This window comes from Nyctibius grandis, chromosome 6 (assembly GCF_013368605.1).
Source record: "Nyctibius grandis isolate bNycGra1 chromosome 6, bNycGra1.pri, whole genome shotgun sequence".
Lineage (NCBI taxonomy): Eukaryota > Metazoa > Chordata > Aves > Nyctibiiformes > Nyctibiidae > Nyctibius > Nyctibius grandis.
Genome location: NC_090663.1, coordinates 3,107,935 through 3,124,109, shown reverse-complemented (window position 1 = coordinate 3,124,109; position 16,175 = coordinate 3,107,935). Strand labels below are relative to the sequence as shown.

At 56.5% G+C, this 16,175-nt stretch overlaps 2 protein-coding genes across 3 annotated transcripts in view; both read left to right on the top strand.

Annotated features, from left to right (window-relative positions):
- The window catches only part of PTPRA (protein tyrosine phosphatase receptor type A), a 151,845-nt gene extending 141,224 nt beyond the window's left edge, over positions 1-10,621 (top strand). Inside the window, exons 14-23 of one of the 2 annotated variants that reach the window (XM_068403348.1) lie at positions 541-707; positions 2,215-2,350; positions 3,624-3,773; positions 3,894-3,987; positions 5,403-5,479; positions 7,354-7,488; positions 8,168-8,293; positions 8,786-8,937; positions 9,258-9,393; positions 9,991-10,621. In XM_068403348.1, the coding sequence (XP_068259449.1) occupies positions 541-707; positions 2,215-2,350; positions 3,624-3,773; positions 3,894-3,987; positions 5,403-5,479; positions 7,354-7,488; positions 8,168-8,293; positions 8,786-8,937; positions 9,258-9,393; positions 9,991-10,065 (1,248 nt within the window). In that variant the 3' untranslated portion in view covers positions 10,066-10,621. The remainder of the gene's footprint in view (positions 1-540; positions 708-2,214; positions 2,351-3,623; positions 3,774-3,893; positions 3,988-5,402; positions 5,480-7,353; positions 7,489-8,167; positions 8,294-8,785; positions 8,938-9,257; positions 9,394-9,990) is intronic. The other variant, XM_068403345.1, reaches the window with a different exon arrangement.
- A 3,273-nt stretch (positions 10,622-13,894) lies between these two features.
- LOC137664643 (progonadoliberin-2) lies at positions 13,895-15,856 on the top strand. Its single transcript, XM_068402919.1, has 4 exons — positions 13,895-13,928; positions 14,590-14,735; positions 15,508-15,573; positions 15,673-15,856. The coding sequence occupies exons 2-4, from the start codon at positions 14,601-14,603 to the stop codon at positions 15,694-15,696; spliced, it is 225 nt and encodes a 74-aa protein (XP_068259020.1). The 5' UTR covers positions 13,895-13,928; positions 14,590-14,600; the 3' UTR covers positions 15,697-15,856.
- Positions 15,857-16,175: the final 319 nt, after the last annotated feature.

Sequence of the window (16,175 nt, the reverse complement as noted above, 5' to 3'; positions counted from 1 at the left end):
TTGCTTTCCCATCTGTCGCTGTGTCTTCTCATTCTCCGAGGAGGCTCTGGGTGCTTTAGTTGCTCTGTTTGTTCCCCTGCTGCTCTTGGAGGCAGGCAACGAAGGGCTGGCGACTGAAAAAGCCTGTCTAGACCCTGAGTGGGGTTCTCCTGAGCCTCACCCTTCACTCTGATGGCCTGGACATGGGTGGTTTCCTCCTGCCTTTAATACGAGGATGCTCGTGGGAAAGGATGGAGCAGCAGCTTCTGCTTGAGCTCACTGGGAAGGAAATATGGCAGCTTCTGCCAGGTCGGAGCCACAGCTGAGGCTGGGCTGGCATCTCCCACCCTTAGGATGAGGGATGTCATGCTGGGCAATTAAAATGTCATGGTTTTAGAGACTAATTTAGCCCCAGAGCCTGGGTTCATGCCCTTTCGGCTTGTGGTTGCTGGTGCTTCCAGCTCAGTCTTGGGGTGGAGCTCCCTCTCTGCCCTCGCTTTTGGGGAAAGGAGGGAAATCTGCGTATTTATCATCCATCTAAATGCACGTTTCCCCCATCAGGTCGGTGATGTCACGAACAAGAAGCCTCAGCGCCTGGTGACGCAGTTCCACTTCACCAGCTGGCCCGACTTCGGGGTCCCCTTCACCCCCATCGGGATGCTCAAGTTCTTGAAGAAGGTGAAGACGTGTAACCCCCAATACGCAGGAGCAATAGTAGTGCACTGCAGGTACGTCCTGCTCACGGCTGACCTCTGCCTCTCCTGGGTCACCTGGAAAGCGTCTCCTGTTTAATACTGAAAGGATTTTTTTCAGTCAAGCCTTTTTTATTATTTTTATTAAACTTTCCCATGTTAAATGGGAACGTTCCACATGGGCACATTCAAAAAAAAATGCACGTGAATTGAAGGAACTTCTTGGAATCAGCAACGTGATGGTGTTACAACTCGTGTTGAGTGGTCATTTGGGTTAGCTGGATGCCGTGTGAGCCGAGCTAAACACCACTGCCAGGCCTTGGTGGCATCTCCCGTGGCTCTCCGCTGCCCTGGGCACGAGAGGGCAACATCCCGTGTCATGGGAAGGCAGGAATGAGGTGACAGCGTGTCTGGGAGCGGGGACCACGGTGTTGGACCTCACGTGGAGCAGGTTCAGGCACAGCAGCAAGCCTGGGGGAGCTGCAGGAGGCTGTCCACGTTTCAGTAAGGGAAAGCCCCATGGTTAAAGGCAGAGATGATGACCATACCTGCAGCCTCCCAAGTCCATCTTCCCAGCTTTCTTCTCAAGAGGCAGCTGACAAAAGAGCTTTGTCTTTCCATAGCATCCACGGGCCTCATCTTTCTTCTTCTCCTTAATGGCTGAGTTACCAGCACAGAAACAAGGCTTCCCCGTGGGCTCACCTTCACATGATGGAGGGTGACTGGAAGGCCAGCGGGCAGCTGGTGGGAACAGGAAGCCCCTGAGGCTCTGGGAGCTGTGGCTGGCTCAGGTTTCGCTTTGGCTCACTCTGCTCTCTGCCTTCACACACTGCGGTCATGGCTCTGGGGCCCCCAACATCAGAAGGACACGGAGCTGTTGGAGCGAGTCCAGAGGAGGCCACGAAGATGCTCAGAGGGCTGGAGCCCCTCTGCTATGGAGACAGGCTGAGAGAGCTGGGGCTGTTCAGCCTGGGGAAGAGAAGGCTCCGAGGAGACCTTCTAGCACCTTCCAGTACCTGAAGGGGCTACAGGAAAGCTGGAGAGGGGCTTTTTACAAGGGCAAGTAGTGACAGGACGAGGGGTAACGGTTTTAAACTGAAAGAGGGGAGATTGAGATGAGATCTTAGGAAGAAATTCTTTCCTGTGAGGGTGGTGAGACCCTGGCCCAGGCTGCCCAGAGCAGCTGTGGCTGCCCCCTCCCTGGCAGTGCTCAAGGCCAGGTTGGATGGGGCTTGGAGCAACCTGGTCTGGTGGAAGGTGTCCCTGCCTGTGGCAGGGGGTTGGACTAGATGATCTTTAAGGTCCCTTCCAACCCAAACCAGTCTGTGATTCTATGATTCTGATTGCTGGAGATGTTGTGTGCATCATCTCTCTGCAAAACCCAGGCGACGCTGAACACCCGGCTGAGGACCTCTCTCATCACCAAAACAGATTTTGCTATTTGCTCGCTGCTGGGAAGCGTCTGGCTCGCTCCCTGCCGCCCCGCAAGGGCCCCCAAAGCCAGCGCTGCTGCTCTGACCGCTTGTGCCCTCTGCTCTTTCAGCGCCGGGGTAGGACGCACGGGCACTTTCATCGTCATCGATGCCATGCTGGACATGATGCACGCCGAGAGGAAGGTGGACGTTTACGGCTTCGTGAGCCGGATCCGGGCTCAGCGCTGCCAGATGGTACAGACAGATGTAAGTGTTCTGCTGCGGGTTCTCTCCAGCTTTGCTCATGGGAGTTGGATTTCCTTCGCGTGGCCAGTCCCCGCGTGAGGGCTGAGTGTCATCCCTCGTTTTGGAAGGGTGTTGCATCAAGTGAGCCTTTCGCTGGGTCCTGGTCTTTTTAATCCCCTTCATAGAATCATACAGCTGGAATCCCCAGCATAAGGAGGACGTGGAGCTGTTGGAGCAGGTCCAGAGGAGGCCACAAAAATGGTCAGAGGGCTGGAGCACCTCTGCTATGGAGACAGGCTGAGAGAGTTGGGGCTGTTCAGCCTGGAGAAGAGAAGGCTCCGGGGAGACCTTCTAGCACCTTCCAGTCCTTAGAGGCTATTTGAAAGCCTATAAGAAAGATGGAGAGGAACTTTTTAGTAGGGTCTGTAGCGATAGGACAAGGGGTGATGGTTTTAAACTAAAAGAGGGGAGGTTCAGACTAGATATAAGGAAGAGATTTTTTACACTGAGGGTAGTGAGACACTGGCACAGGTTGCCCAGAGAGGTGGTAGATGCCCCATCCCTGTAAACATTCAAGGCCAGGTTGGATGGGGCTCCTGGTCTAGTGGAAGGTGTCCCTGCTCACTGCAGGGGGGTTGGACTAGATGACATTTAAAGGTCCCTTCCCACCCAAACCATTCTGTGATTCTACGATTCTATGATTTAGGTTGGAAAGGACCTTTAAGATCATCAAGTCCAACCGTTAACCCAGCACTGCCAAGGCCACCACTAACCCATGTCCCTCAGCACCACATCTACATGGCTTTTAAATCCCTCCAAGGATGGGGACTCCACCACTGCCCTGGGCAGCCTGTTCCAATGCTTGACAACCCTTTCCATGAAGAAATTGTCCCTGATCTCCAGTCTAAACCTCCCCTGGCACAACTTGAGGCCGTTTCCTCTTATCCCATCACTCGTTACCTGGGAGAAGAGATGGACCCCCCCCTCTCTACACCCTCCTTTCGGACAGTTGTAGAGAGCAAGAAGGTCTCCCCTCAGCCTCCTTTTCTCCAGTCTTGGAGAAGGTTTTGTGTCATGTCAGCTTTCTGTGGTGTAACAAATAAAGTTGCAGTCCCTGTACACCCACAGGAAGGTTGTTACCCACTTCTCTGGGGTCGCGGAGGGGTGCCACGTGCCCAGCGAGCACGGGTGGGCAGTGGGGCGGTGGGTTTGCTGTCAGCATGTGCACGGGCACTGGGATGCGCTTGCTGAGCGTGGAGCAGAGGCTTATGGCTTCTCCCTGCAACCCTTGCAGATGCAGTATGTGTTCATATACCAAGCACTTCTGGAGCACTATCTCTACGGTGACACAGAGCTGGAGGTGACCTCGTTAGAGATCCACCTTCAGAAGATCTACAACAAAGTGCCAGGGACCAGCAGCAATGGGCTGGAAGAGGAGTTCAAGGTGAGCGTGGTTCTTGTCCTGGTGGATCTGCTCAGATGGTGCTGGGCTGCCGGGACCACCACGTTGCCTGGCACAGGGTGGCTCTGAAAGCTGTCCCTGCTTTCATTCCTTCCTCTGCAGAAGCTCACTTCAATCAAAATTCAGAATGACAAGATGAGAACGGGCAACTTGCCGGCAAACATGAAGAAGAACAGGGTGCTTCAGATAATTCCATGTAAGACTTGTTTGTCTGCCTGGGGAAAGCGTGCCCGGTGGGTGTGGGGACCATTCGGGTGGGTGTGGGGACAGGAGTCAGGCTGGAGAAACGGGCCAACAGGGACCTCATGAAGTTCAAGAAGGAAAAATGCAAAGTCCTGTCCCTGAGGAGGAACAACCCCAGGCACCAGAATGTGCTGGGGCCACCCAGCTGGAAAGCAGCTTGGCAGGAAAGGACCTGGGGTCCTGGTGGACACCAAGGTGACCTTGAGCCAGCAAGGTGCCCTTTCTGCAGAGAAGGCCAGTGGTGTCCTGGGCTGCGTTAGACAGAGCATTGCCAGCAGGTCCAGGGCGGTGATCCTTCCCCTCTGCTCAGCACTGGTGAGGCCACAGCTGGAGTGCTGTGTGCAGTGCTGGGCTCCCCAGTACAAGAGAGACAGGGACAGACTGGAGAGAGTCCAGCGAAGGGCCACAAAGATGATGAAGGGACTGGAGCATCTCTGCTCTGAGGAAAGGCTGAGAGAGCTGGGCCTGTTCATCCTGGAGAAGAGAAGGCTCAGGGGGGTCTCATCAATGTCCATAAATACCTGAGGGGAGGGTGCAAAGAGGACAGAGCCAGGCTCCTCCCAGTGGTGCCCAGTGACAGGACAAGGGGCAATGGGCACAGACTGAAATGCAGGAGGGTCCCTCTGAACATCAGGAAACACTTTTTGGCTGTGAAGGTGACTGAGCACTGGCACAGGTTGCCCATGGAGGTTGTGGAGTCTTCCTCCCTGGAGATATTCAAAAGCCTTCCGGACATGGTCCTGGGCAACTGGCTCTGGGTGGCCCTGGTTGAGCAGGGGGGTTGGATCAGGTGTTCACCAGAGGCCCCTTCCCACCTCAACCACTCTGTGATTCTGTGAGTGCTGAGGAGCTGTCGAGACAGAGGCATTTGTGCCCGCAGTAGTGCAGTCCCAGGCTGGCTGAGGTTGGAAGGGACCTCTGGAGGTCATCTGGCCCAACCCCCTGCTCAAGCAGGGACAGCGTGAAGGGACAGGGCAGAGTCAAGGGCAGGTGGTTTTTCATGGCCAGATAGAGCACCGCCCCCAGGGCTTTCTTGCTTTCTTCTGCCCTGTCCCTGCCATGACTTTCTTCTCAGCAGATTTCTGCTGCAGAGGCTTTCTGCCTTGAGGGAGAAGGGAGTCCCTGTGTTGAGCAGGTCCTACTCCTGAGGTCCTCAACATCCCCTTCTCCTTCCCCACACCAGGGCATGGCAGAAGGCAGAACTGAGTCTCCTTGTCCCAGTCAGGTGCTCTAAACACAGGACTCCCCATATCTCTGTCCTCTCACCTAGGGCTTGGTGACTTCCCAGCTAAAGGCCACGCATGGTTATCAAGGAGTCATGCTTTGAAGGTGTTCCCCAAAACTCAGATCATTTCACTTCTGTTTCAGATGAGTTCAACCGAGTAATCATTCCAGTGAAGAGAGGGGAAGAGAACACAGACTACGTAAATGCTTCCTTCATTGACGTGAGTCTCCTTTCATCTCCTTTCATCTTCTTTCATCTTCTTTCCATTTTCTCCCAATGGAAACTCTTTACCTCACGCTGCTTCCTATGGAAAGGATTTGTCCCAAAACACTTCTTCTCTGGGTTTTGTGAGGCTCTTTCCACTTGACTTTGCTTTGTGTCACCGGGTGGTGCTAGTTTCTTCCTCCAAGAAACCCCTCAGTACATACAGTTTCCTTGTGACCCACGGATGGTGGGCGAGGAAAACTGGAGCTTGAGCAGAGCCTCCAAATCCTGGTCTCACTTCTGCAACTCCGGGCTCTGACGATGGCTTTGGCGAAGCGGACGCACGTAGCCGTGGAGATGATTGCTCTACGGCACGGCTCATTTGGTCAGAAAACATCCGCTAGATTAGGTAATGGAGCAATTCACGGATCCCAAAACCCTTGAGAGAAACCAGGTCAACCCCATTATACCTGTCTGGGTGACGGGAGGAGGCGAGGCAGGGAGGTTAAGTGCTTTCCTCCCTCCGAGGAGGAGGTAAGTGATTGCACATCCTTTTCTCGTGAGTAATCCTGTTGACCTCAGGGGGACATCTCGTATGAGTGTTGATCTTCGTGCAGCGATGATCAAGTGACAGAGCCCTGCTTGCTTCTAGCCCAATTTCTATTTTCATCTCCCAATGGCAGGATGGGTGTTTTTCCCCCCAACGGGCAATTATTGCCATGAGTTGAACCCTAAAACCAGCTAATTCCCAGTTATAACATCCCCAATTAATTGCTCCCTGAAATCTCCGCTGGGTCCCCACGGGTTGCTCTGGCATCTGACACCATGCAGCCGGAAGCAGCCACCTTGTTCTGCGTCCAGATCAGAAAGCTTAAATGTCACGTAAGCAATTTTTGTTGAGGATTCAATTTCCTGCCTCTGCTGAACTTTGCTTTAATGACAAGCTCCAGATGACGAAGCATCTGCAGTCACAGTCTGCAGCGAGGGCACGGGGAAACGTCGGAGGTTTTTGGAAACTGAAGCACTTTGTGGTTGTGGAAGGACCAGAGTCACCCAGACTTACTGCTGGCTTTCATGGATCATAGAATGGTTTGGGTTGGAAGGGACCTTAAAGAGCATCTAGTTCCATCTAGTTTTGCTTAATTCTTCCAAGAATCCCCAGTAAAAATCATACCTGAAGTACCTGGAGCTTAGGCAAGGCTCAACTACAGTGCTCAGGCTTTCACAGAATCACAGAATCAACCAGGTTGGAAGAGACCTCTGGGATCATCGAGTCCAACCATTGCCCTGACACCACCATGGCAACTAGACCATGGCACTAAGTGCCATGTCCAGTCTTTTCTTAAACCCCTCCAGAGATGGTGACTCCACCACCTCCCTGGGCAGCCCCTTCCAATGGCTAATGACCCTTGCTGAGAAGAAATGCTTCCTAATGTCCAACCTGAACCTCCCCTGGCAAAGCTTGAGGCTGTGTCCTCTTGTCCTGTCGCTAGTTGCCTGCGAGAAGAGGCCAACTCCCACTCTGCTACAACCTCCCTTCAGGTAGTTGTAGACTGCAATAAGGTCACCTCTGAGCCTCCTCTTCTCCAGGCTAAACACCCCCAGCTCCCTCAGCCGCTCCTTGTAGGTCATAAACATCTCTTTGCAACATCTCTTAGGAGCTCTCGAACCCCAAATTTTTCTCCAAATGGATAAGAAATGGACATGGGGACGTAGCCCACCATGAGAGCAGGTTTCTCTGCCCAGGCTGTGGTCATTCACCCAGACAGTCGTGATGCTCCCAAAAATTCACGGAGCTTGGTAACCTGACCGTGTCCAGGAGCGTTCCTCCCGCTGCTCCCAGCATCCAGGCGCTGCCGATTCCCCACTGACCCCGTTTTCCCGTTGCAGGGTTATCGCCAGAAGGACTCCTACATCGCCAGCCAAGGACCGCTGCAGCACACGATAGAGGACTTCTGGAGGATGATCTGGGAGTGGAAATCCTGCTCCATAGTGATGCTGACGGAGCTGGAGGAGAGAGGCCAGGTACATGCCCAGGGATAGCTGCATTGGAGCAGCAGCAAAATGGATCAGTGTGACCCCTTAAAATGTCCTGATGGCCACGGCGCGGCCAGTGCCCCAGGTGTTGGGTGCTCTTCCACCCTTTCTCTAGCGAAGCCGTGCAGGAGACATATTGCAGCCTCTGCTTATAATGGGAAGGATCCAGACATTGGTAGACCCAGGGTAGGGAGACGTTCAATAAACCAGCTCTGGCCCCTCAGTTCTCAAAGCACCTCTGGGTCTAGCGGGCGTCTCGTCTCTGAAGCGAACCCATGAGATAGTGATGGGACAAGGGGAAATGGTTTTAAACTGAAAGAGGGGAGATTGAGATGAGATCTTAGGAAGGAATTCTTTGCTGTGAGGGTGGTGAGACCCTGGCCCAGGTTGCCCTGAGAAGCTGTGGCTGCCCCCTCCCTGGCAGTGCTCAAGGCCAGGTTGGATGTGGCTTGGAGCAGCCTGGTCTAGTGGAAGGTGTCCCTGCCCATGGCAGGGGGTTGGAACTAGATGGTCTTTAAGGTCCCTTTCAACCCAAACCAGTCTGTGATTCTATGAGATCCCACGTGGCTTTGGGCATCTGCCAGCCACAGGAGAAGACTCCTTCCATTCAAGCCCACGGGAAAAGTACAAGGTCTTCACCCTGTCTCCTCCTGTAATGCTTTCTCAGGAGAAGTGTGCCCAGTACTGGCCGTCTGATGGCTCGGTGTCCTATGGAGACATCACTGTGGAGCTGAAAAAAGAGGAGGAGTGTGAGAGCTATACGGTGCGGGACCTGCTGGTAACGAACACCAGGGTAAGGGTCTGGCCTTCTTCCTGCGGGGAGCTCTGGGCCCTCTTGGGTTTGGCTGTCGTTAACCCCTGCTGGTGTTTATGGTGCTTTGTGGTTCCTCCTGCAAGTGCTGAACCTTCCCTCTGGCATCTTCATCTCCATCGTCTCCCCGTCATCCCAAAGTAGCATCCGTCCCCTGCAATCCCACCTTGTTCCCTACGCTTTCCTCCCACCCTGAGGGTTCCTGTCCTGCTGAGCCCTTCTCATCCAGCCCCTCCGCCCTGCTGCCACCCAGCAGCCCTCGTCCTCCTTCTGCCTTGTCCCTGTGCCCACCACCCAGTCTCCCTCCTGTCCCGATTCCCCACGTCCTGCCCTACTCCGTGCCATGGGAATGCCTCCCCTCCACAAGCGCACAGCTTTCCCAAGCGGGTGGTTTTCCCAAAGCCCTGAGCTGGTGGGTTTCTTGGTATGGGTCTCCCACCAACTTACTGACCTCGAGGTGTGCTCTTCCACCAGGAAAACAAGAGCCGACAGATTCGGCAGTTTCATTTCCATGGCTGGCCAGAAGTTGGGATCCCCGGGGATGGGAAGGGGATGATCAACATCATCGCGGCTGTGCAGAAGCAGCAGCAGCAGTCTGGCAACCACCCGATCACTGTGCACTGCAGGTAAAGCCTGGGTGGAGCAGGGCTTGGCCACCCCTCCAAGGGGACCTGCTCTACAAGGAGCTTGGGAGATGATCAAAGGTCCCTCAGAAGACTTGGGCTGAGCAGGAGCAGCCCAGGCAGACGTGGTGTGGGGTTTTCCTCCTCGGCTAAGCAAAGAGGCTTCAGTCTTGTAGAGCGTGTCCTAGCTAAACTGGGAGAGGCTGGGGCAGGACCGTTGGCTCCTCTAGTTCACCAGTGGTTCCCCTATGGATTGTCCTCTGAGCAAAGCCAACACGGTCAGGACAGACGGTTTCCTTTACCTTCTGGTTTCTCTTTGCCAGTGCCGGAGCAGGAAGAACAGGCACCTTCTGTGCGCTGAGCACTGTCCTGGAGAGGGTGAAGGCAGAGGGGATTCTGGACGTCTTTCAGACGGTGAAGAGTTTAAGACTACAGAGGCCGCATATGGTGCAGACACTGGTAAGCGCAGCTGAGAACACCCCACGCTCTTCCTGCCACCCCAGACCTCAGTGGGAACGGGCTGGGGCCTCAATTTTGAGCAAAAACTTCCTTGGTTGAAGGTCTTCTCATTAAAACCTTCATGAGAAGGTTTTTTTTGTGAGTGTAGAGGTGGGTCAGGAGATATCTCCTCTTCCTTTTGTTAGGACATCTGGAAGAGTGGAGCTTAGTTGGCTGAAGCCCCTTTTGAGCAGTGACACAAGCTGTAGGAGCCTCCTTGGAGACATCCTCAGCCACAGCCCACGTATTTATGGGCTCCAGGAGCCTGGAAACCTCTCCTGGAGCAAGTCTTTTTGGGGTCAAAACAGGACCTCAGAGAGGAAGGGGAAAGCAGAGTTTCTTTTGCTGATGGCCCCCCAGCAGGGAGGGTGGGCAGCCAGGTTTGGGGGTCCCAAAGGAGGTGGGATCTACTGACGGGTGGGAGTCCAGATCCTGCCCTGGGTCTGGGCTGAGGACACCTGACCATGCTTGGTCCCAGCAGACCACGAAGCATCGAGTGACGTCTCAGGGGTGAATTTTCTCGGTCTAACGCCACACTTTCTCCCCCGAATCCCCCAGGAACAGTACGAATTCTGCTACAAGGTGGTGCAGGAATACATCGACGCCTTCTCAGACTACGCCAACTTCAAGTGAAGAAGAAAACCAACAACAAACTCCAATCCACACCCCGAAATGAACGACAGAAGAGTTGCCTTCTTTAATATTTTGTAATATTCTGTTTGTTAATACACCCCCCCCTTAAAAAAACAAACCTATGTGTATATATCTCAACTGGTTTAGAGGTTGGTACCATAAGCTTCGTATTAGCTGGAGATTTTCTATGTAGCAAAGTGTTAGTGCAGATACTGTTGGCTCCTTTTTTTTTTTTTCCAATGTTTTATTGGGGAATTAAATAGCGTGATGTTTGGATTAATATTGTCATCTCTCTTCTGGAGAGTCCATACAGGCTGTTATTTTGTTTGTAAATCTTTTTTTTCTTGAGGGAGTAAAGCCTTTTTTTTAAAAAAAAAAAGAAAAAGATATTCTGGATCTCATCTGAAAGAAAAAAAAAACACAAAACCCACAACCCCACAAGCTTTTCTGAACGTGCAGGGAAATGGTTTCACGTTTTTCTGCTGGTCTGCTCTTAAAAAAAAAAAAAAGGAGAAAAAGAGAAAAAAAAAGGAGAAAAAGAGAAAAAAAAAGCTTATTCTGTGTGTGTGTATATATATAAATATCCTAATTTTTGTATCAAAAGCAAGAAAGTTTCCTCCTTCAGGGTCAGGCCACCACATGCTGCTGCTTTGGAACTGTCCTGAGCAGAGCAGCGACCGCTGGGATTTCACGCCCCCCCAAAAAAAAAAAACCCAGAAAAACAAAAGGGGTTTTGCTCCCTGAGGAAATGTCTGTTTGGGGCTGGGTCTGAGAGTGAGGCGGGGATGGTCGGAGGGACGCTGGCGGTGGCCCTGCCGCGGGCGGGGGGCTCGGGCTGCAGGAGGGGGCAGGTCTGAGCTCCATGTGCTCACCCCTTCGGTCTCTTCCCAAGTGTCACCCGGCCCCTGCCCTCAGCTGCACAAGGTCCTGCCCGTGGGTCGGGGCAATCCCAAGCACAAACACAGGCTGGGTGGAGAATGGATTGAGAGTAGCCCTGAGGAGAAGGACTTGGGGGTGATGGGTGACGAGAAGCTCACCATGAGCCGGCAACGTGCACTTGCAGCCTAGAAGCCAACCGTGTCCTGGGCTGCATCCCCAGCAGCGTGGCCAGCAGGGCGAGGGAGGGGATTCTGCCCCTCTGCTCCGCTCTCGGGAGACCCCACCTGCAGTGCTGCGTCCAGCTCTGGGGTCCCCAACATCAGAAGGACACGGAGCTGTTGGAGCGAGTCCAGAGGAGGCCACGAAGATGCTCAGAAGGCTGGAGCCCCTCTGCTCTGGAGACAGGCTGAGAGAGCTGGGGCTGTTCAGCCTGGAGAAGAGAAGGCTCCAGGGAGACCTTCTAGCACCTTCCAGTACCTGAAGGAGCTACAGGAAAGCTGGAGAGGGGCTTTTTACAAGGGCATGGAGTGACAGGACGAGGGGGAACGGTTTTAAACTGAAAGAGGGGAGATTGAGATGAGATCTTAGGAAGAAATTCTTTGCTGTGAGGGTGGTGAGACAGTGGCCCAGGTTGCCCAGAGAAGCTGTGGCTGCCCCCTCCCTGGCAGTGTTCAAGGCCAGGTTGGATGGGGCTTGGAGCAACCTGGTCTGGTGGAAGGTGTCCCTTCCCGTGCAGGGGGGTTGGAACTAGATGGTCTTTAAGGTCCCTTCCAACCCAAAATCCAATGTGATTCTGTGGTTCTTGGTCTATTACAGCAGCAAAAGACAAACTCTGGAGCCATCTCAAATGCATCGGGCTTGCTGGGGCTGTGTCCATTTTCCCCCCACACCCACTGTGTCCTGGTGCCCAGTGTCCTCATTCCCCAGCTCTAAAATTAAGCCCTAAGAGCAACCTCCACCCAAGCCATCAGCAAAAAGGCTTTGGAGCAACAACCCAGGAGATGTTGGCTTCTGATAGCCATGCTCCAGAGACAGATGATCTGGGGAATTCTGCTATTTCAGAGGATGGGTTCATTTTATTTTATTTTACTTTCTTCTCTGTACCCTCAGTGCTCCTTGAAAGTGTGAATGAAAGCCAGGGGGAAGAGCCCTGTGTCCCACAGGAGACAACCAGGCCTTCTCCAGCCGTAGCAGCAGAGAGAAGGGACCTTTGCACTACACCACACACACACGTTTCCCAGCACACAACCAGCTGCAGGGTTTTGCCTCCATCCCTGGACCAAGGGACCTCCATCCCTGGACCAAGGGACCTCCATCCCTAGATGCTGGAGGAGATTTCAGATGATTTCTGCTAGCAGCTCTAGAGCTGCTAAGATCTGTCCATGGACACGTTCAAAACTTGCCTGGTTGCTCCAAACAGCCTGATCTGACTTTGGTGTTGGTCCTGCTCCATGCAGGAGGATGGACCAGAGACCTTGGAGGTCCCTGCTGACAGTATTTCTGCTTCTCAGGAAGGATGTGCATGGTCCTAAACCGAGCAAGTGTAGGAGCAGAGCTTGAACAAAGTGTCCATCAGTGGGGTGAGGTGGTCTGACCTCCTACCAGAAATTAAACGTAATCAAGGTGACTTCTTGCTCTTGGCTGGAAGAGGCACCACCAAAACAGCTACAAATGCAAGTCACGGAGTCATGGCGTGGTTTGGGTTGGAAGGGACCTTCAGAGATCATCTAGTCTAGTCTAGTGGACACCTTCCACTAGACCAGGTTGCTCCAAGCCCCATCCAACCTGGCCTTGAACACTGCCAGGGCAGGGGCAGCCACAGCTGCTCTGGGCAACCTGGGCCAGTGTCTCACCACCCTCACAGCAAAGAATTTCTTAGATCCCATCTAAACCTGCCCACTTGCAGTTTCACACCTCCAGAAGGTCTCCAGATGGTCACCGCTGAAGCCGTTGCAGGTTTTTAAAGCTGAAGGAGACCCTTCTCCAGCCTGGGGGCTGCTCCTGCCACCTTCCAGACAAGTTTAGGGCTTTTTCCTCTTTTTTTTTTTTCAGTGGAGGGTTAACTGGGGGAGCTCCATCCCCCACTGCAGGCACTGGGAGAACTGGGCTCGGGGTGGAGGTTTCACCTCAAGGATTTGGCTGGGCACCCCAGGCGGTGATGGGGAGCGGGGTGGGGGGGGTAGAAGGGCTTGGGGACAGTGACTATGGCCCAGCCATGGGAAAACTCAGGGGACACAGGGCTGACGCGTGAGGAATCATGGGGAAAGCCGCCCTGTGAGTTGGGGTGTCCCCATTTTCCAGCAGGGTGGGAATTCCCAGGGGGGAATGTCCTCACCCCAAAAGGAACGGGGACCCCACTGGGATGGGGGGGGTCCTGCTCACCCACCGCAGATGCCCTCCCCGGGGACACGGGCCACCCCGAGCGCCCCCGTCCCTCTGCCCGCCGGGCGCTGGCTGCTCCCCTGGGATATTCATGAGGTTTTTTTCCCTTTTTTCCCCCTTTTTTCCCGGTTTTCCGGGATCGCTGCAGGGACAGAGGGATTTCGGGGTCTGGGGGAGCTGCCCTGACCTTCCGCCACAGCGTCTGCCATGGTCCCACCCTGCCACATCCCACCGCGAGCAGCACAGACCCGAGCAGCTGCTGGGGATGATCCAGGGTCGGATCCTGCCCAAATCCCTTTCCCGGTCCCCATCGCACCCCCCGCAAGTGGTAAAATCGGGGCTGGTGTTGGGTGGGGAAACTGAGGCACGGAGGGGTTACGCCCCCACACCTTTACCAAGAGCATCCCCGGGGGCTGGGGACCATCCGGGCTGGATGTGGCCCTTCTCCAGCCGGGCGCTGGCACGGGGAGGTCACCGTCCCCCGTGGGAGCGGTGGCGAGGCCGACGTCACCATGGCTCGGCCCTACAAATAGCGGTGCCCAGCCCGGCCCGGCCACTGCTCCACCGGCCACCGCCGCTGCCACCGCCACCCACTCGGCCAGGTGAGGCTGCCCCGGCGGCAGGGAGATGGGTGGGTGGGTGCTGGCGGGGACCCCGGGGTGGGTGGCACTGCTCGCCCCGAATCAGACCCTCATGGCACCCCCGGGGGGTCTGGCCATGCTGGATCCACACCCCAGCATCACCCATGGGTGCTCAGCCCCTCCAGCATCCTCAACCCCAAACCCACCCCACACAGCACCCATGGGTGCTCAGCCCCTCCAGCATCCCTAACCCCAAACCCACCCCACACAGCACCCATGGGTGCTCAGCCCCTCCAGCATCCCTAACCCCAAACCCACCCCAAAGAGCACCCATGGGTGCTCATACCCTCTGACATCCCCAAACCCACCCCAAAGAGCACCCTGGGGAGCTCAGCCCCTCTGACATCCCCAACCCCAGTCCAACCCCATGCAGCACCCATGGGTGCTCATACCCTCCTGCACCTCCACCCACAAAACAGTCCCAAAGAGCACCCATGGGTGCTCGTCCCCTCTGGCATCTCCATCCCCAACCCACCCCAAACGGGACCCTGGGGTGCCCATCTTTGCTGGACCCAAACCACCCCCAGCACCACCCATGGGTGCTCAGCCCTCCAGCACCTCCACCCCCAAGCCCCCCTCGGGGTGGGTGCGGGTGGGACAGAGCCCCCCCCTGTCCCCACAGCCCCCCCCGCCATGGCACCCCGCGGGTCCCTCCTGCTCCTGCTTCTGCTCCTGGCCTGTGCCCTGCCCTGCTGCCCGGGCCAGCACTGGTCCCACGGCTGGTACCCGGGGGGCAAGCGGCACCTCGGGCCCCCCCAGGGCACCCAGGTACGGCCCCGCGCCCCCACGGTAATGCCCCCCCCCCGCTCCCGGGATTATCACCCCCTCCTCGGAATTATCACCCCCCCGGGGTTATAATCCCTCCAGGTTATCCCCCTCCTTGGATTATCCCCCCCCCGGGATTAACCCCCGCCGTGGTTATCCCCCCCACAGAGTTACCCCCGCCCCCGATTATACCCCCCCGGCTATACCCCCCCCCAGACTACCCCCCCCAGATTATCCTCCCCCCAGATTATCCCCCATCCCAGTTATTATCTTCCCCACCAAGTCCCCCCCTCCCCCGAAATTATACGCCCCCTTCCAGATTATCCCCCCCCCCCACAGTCATCTCCCCCACCGAATTACCCCCCCCTCGGATTTATCCTCCCCCCAGATTACACCCCCCTGTGTTACCCTCCCCCAAATTATCCTTCCTGGATTATCCCCCCGCGATTATCTCCCCCCCCCCGAGTTCCTCCCCTCGGATTTATCCCCCCCAGATTATCCTTCCTGGATTATGCCCCCCAGATTATACCCCCCAGATTACTCTCCCTGGATTATCCCCCCCGCGATTACCTCCCCCGCCCCCCCGCGATTATCTCCCCCCCCAAACTCCCCCCTCGGATTTATCCCCCCCCAGATTATCCCCCCCCAGATTACCCTCCCTGGATTATGCCCCCCCCCCAGATTAACCACCGCCGCCCCCGGGTTTATCACCCCGCCCCGGGGCTGTCCCGTCCCCCCCACGGTGTCCCCCCCCACGGCGGCCGCTCTCCCGCAGGTCTCGGCCCCGCTCCGGCGCTGCCGCCCCCCCCCGTGTCCCCCCCGGCGGGAGGAGCCGCTGCTGGTGAGCGGGGAACGGGGCTGGGGGGGGACCGGAGCGGGGGGGGCACCGGGGGTCCGGTACCGACCCCGGCCCCCACCGACCCCGGCCCCGCTCCCGCAGGGGGCTGCGCTGCACCGCGGGTGAGCGGCACCCACCGACCCCCCACCCGGGGCAGACCGACCCCCCCCCGGACACACCGACCCCCCACCCGGGACCGACCGACCCGGCACCGACCGGGACAGACTGACCCCCCCGGGACCGACCGGCGGGTCCCCGCGGGCAATAAAGGGGCTGGGGGAGCCTGTCCCGTGTGGTGGCGGCGGCTGCCGGGGGCGTCCCGTGGGGGTGTCGCGGGTGGGGGTGTGCGGGGGGGGGGGGGGGGTGTCCTGTGGGGGGCTGCGTCTCGCGGGGCCGTGTCCCGTGGGGCCGTGCTGTGTCCCGTAGTGGGTGCCGTGTCCCGTCGGTGCCGGGTCCCGTGCGGGGGTCCCGTGGGGGGGGTCCTTGTCCCGTGGGGGGGGTGCTGTGTCCCGTGGGGCAGGGCCGTGACCCGTGGGTGCTGTGTCCCGTGGGTCCCGTGTCCATGGGGCGATGCCGTGTCTCGTGGGTCCCGTGTCCCGTGGGCG

Bases quoted from the DNA above. Each gene is read 5' to 3' on its own strand.
- LOC137664643 (XM_068402919.1), top strand. From the start codon at position 14,601: ATGGCACCCCGCGGGTCCCTCCTGCTCCTGCTTCTGCTCCTGGCCTGT. The intron at 14,736-15,507 runs GTACGGCCCCGC...GCTCTCCCGCAG, and splicing joins GGCCCCCCCAGGGCACCCAG to GTCTCGGCCCCGCTCCGGCG. The intron at 15,574-15,672 runs GTGAGCGGGGAA...CCGCTCCCGCAG, and splicing joins GGCGGGAGGAGCCGCTGCTG to GGGGCTGCGCTGCACCGCGG.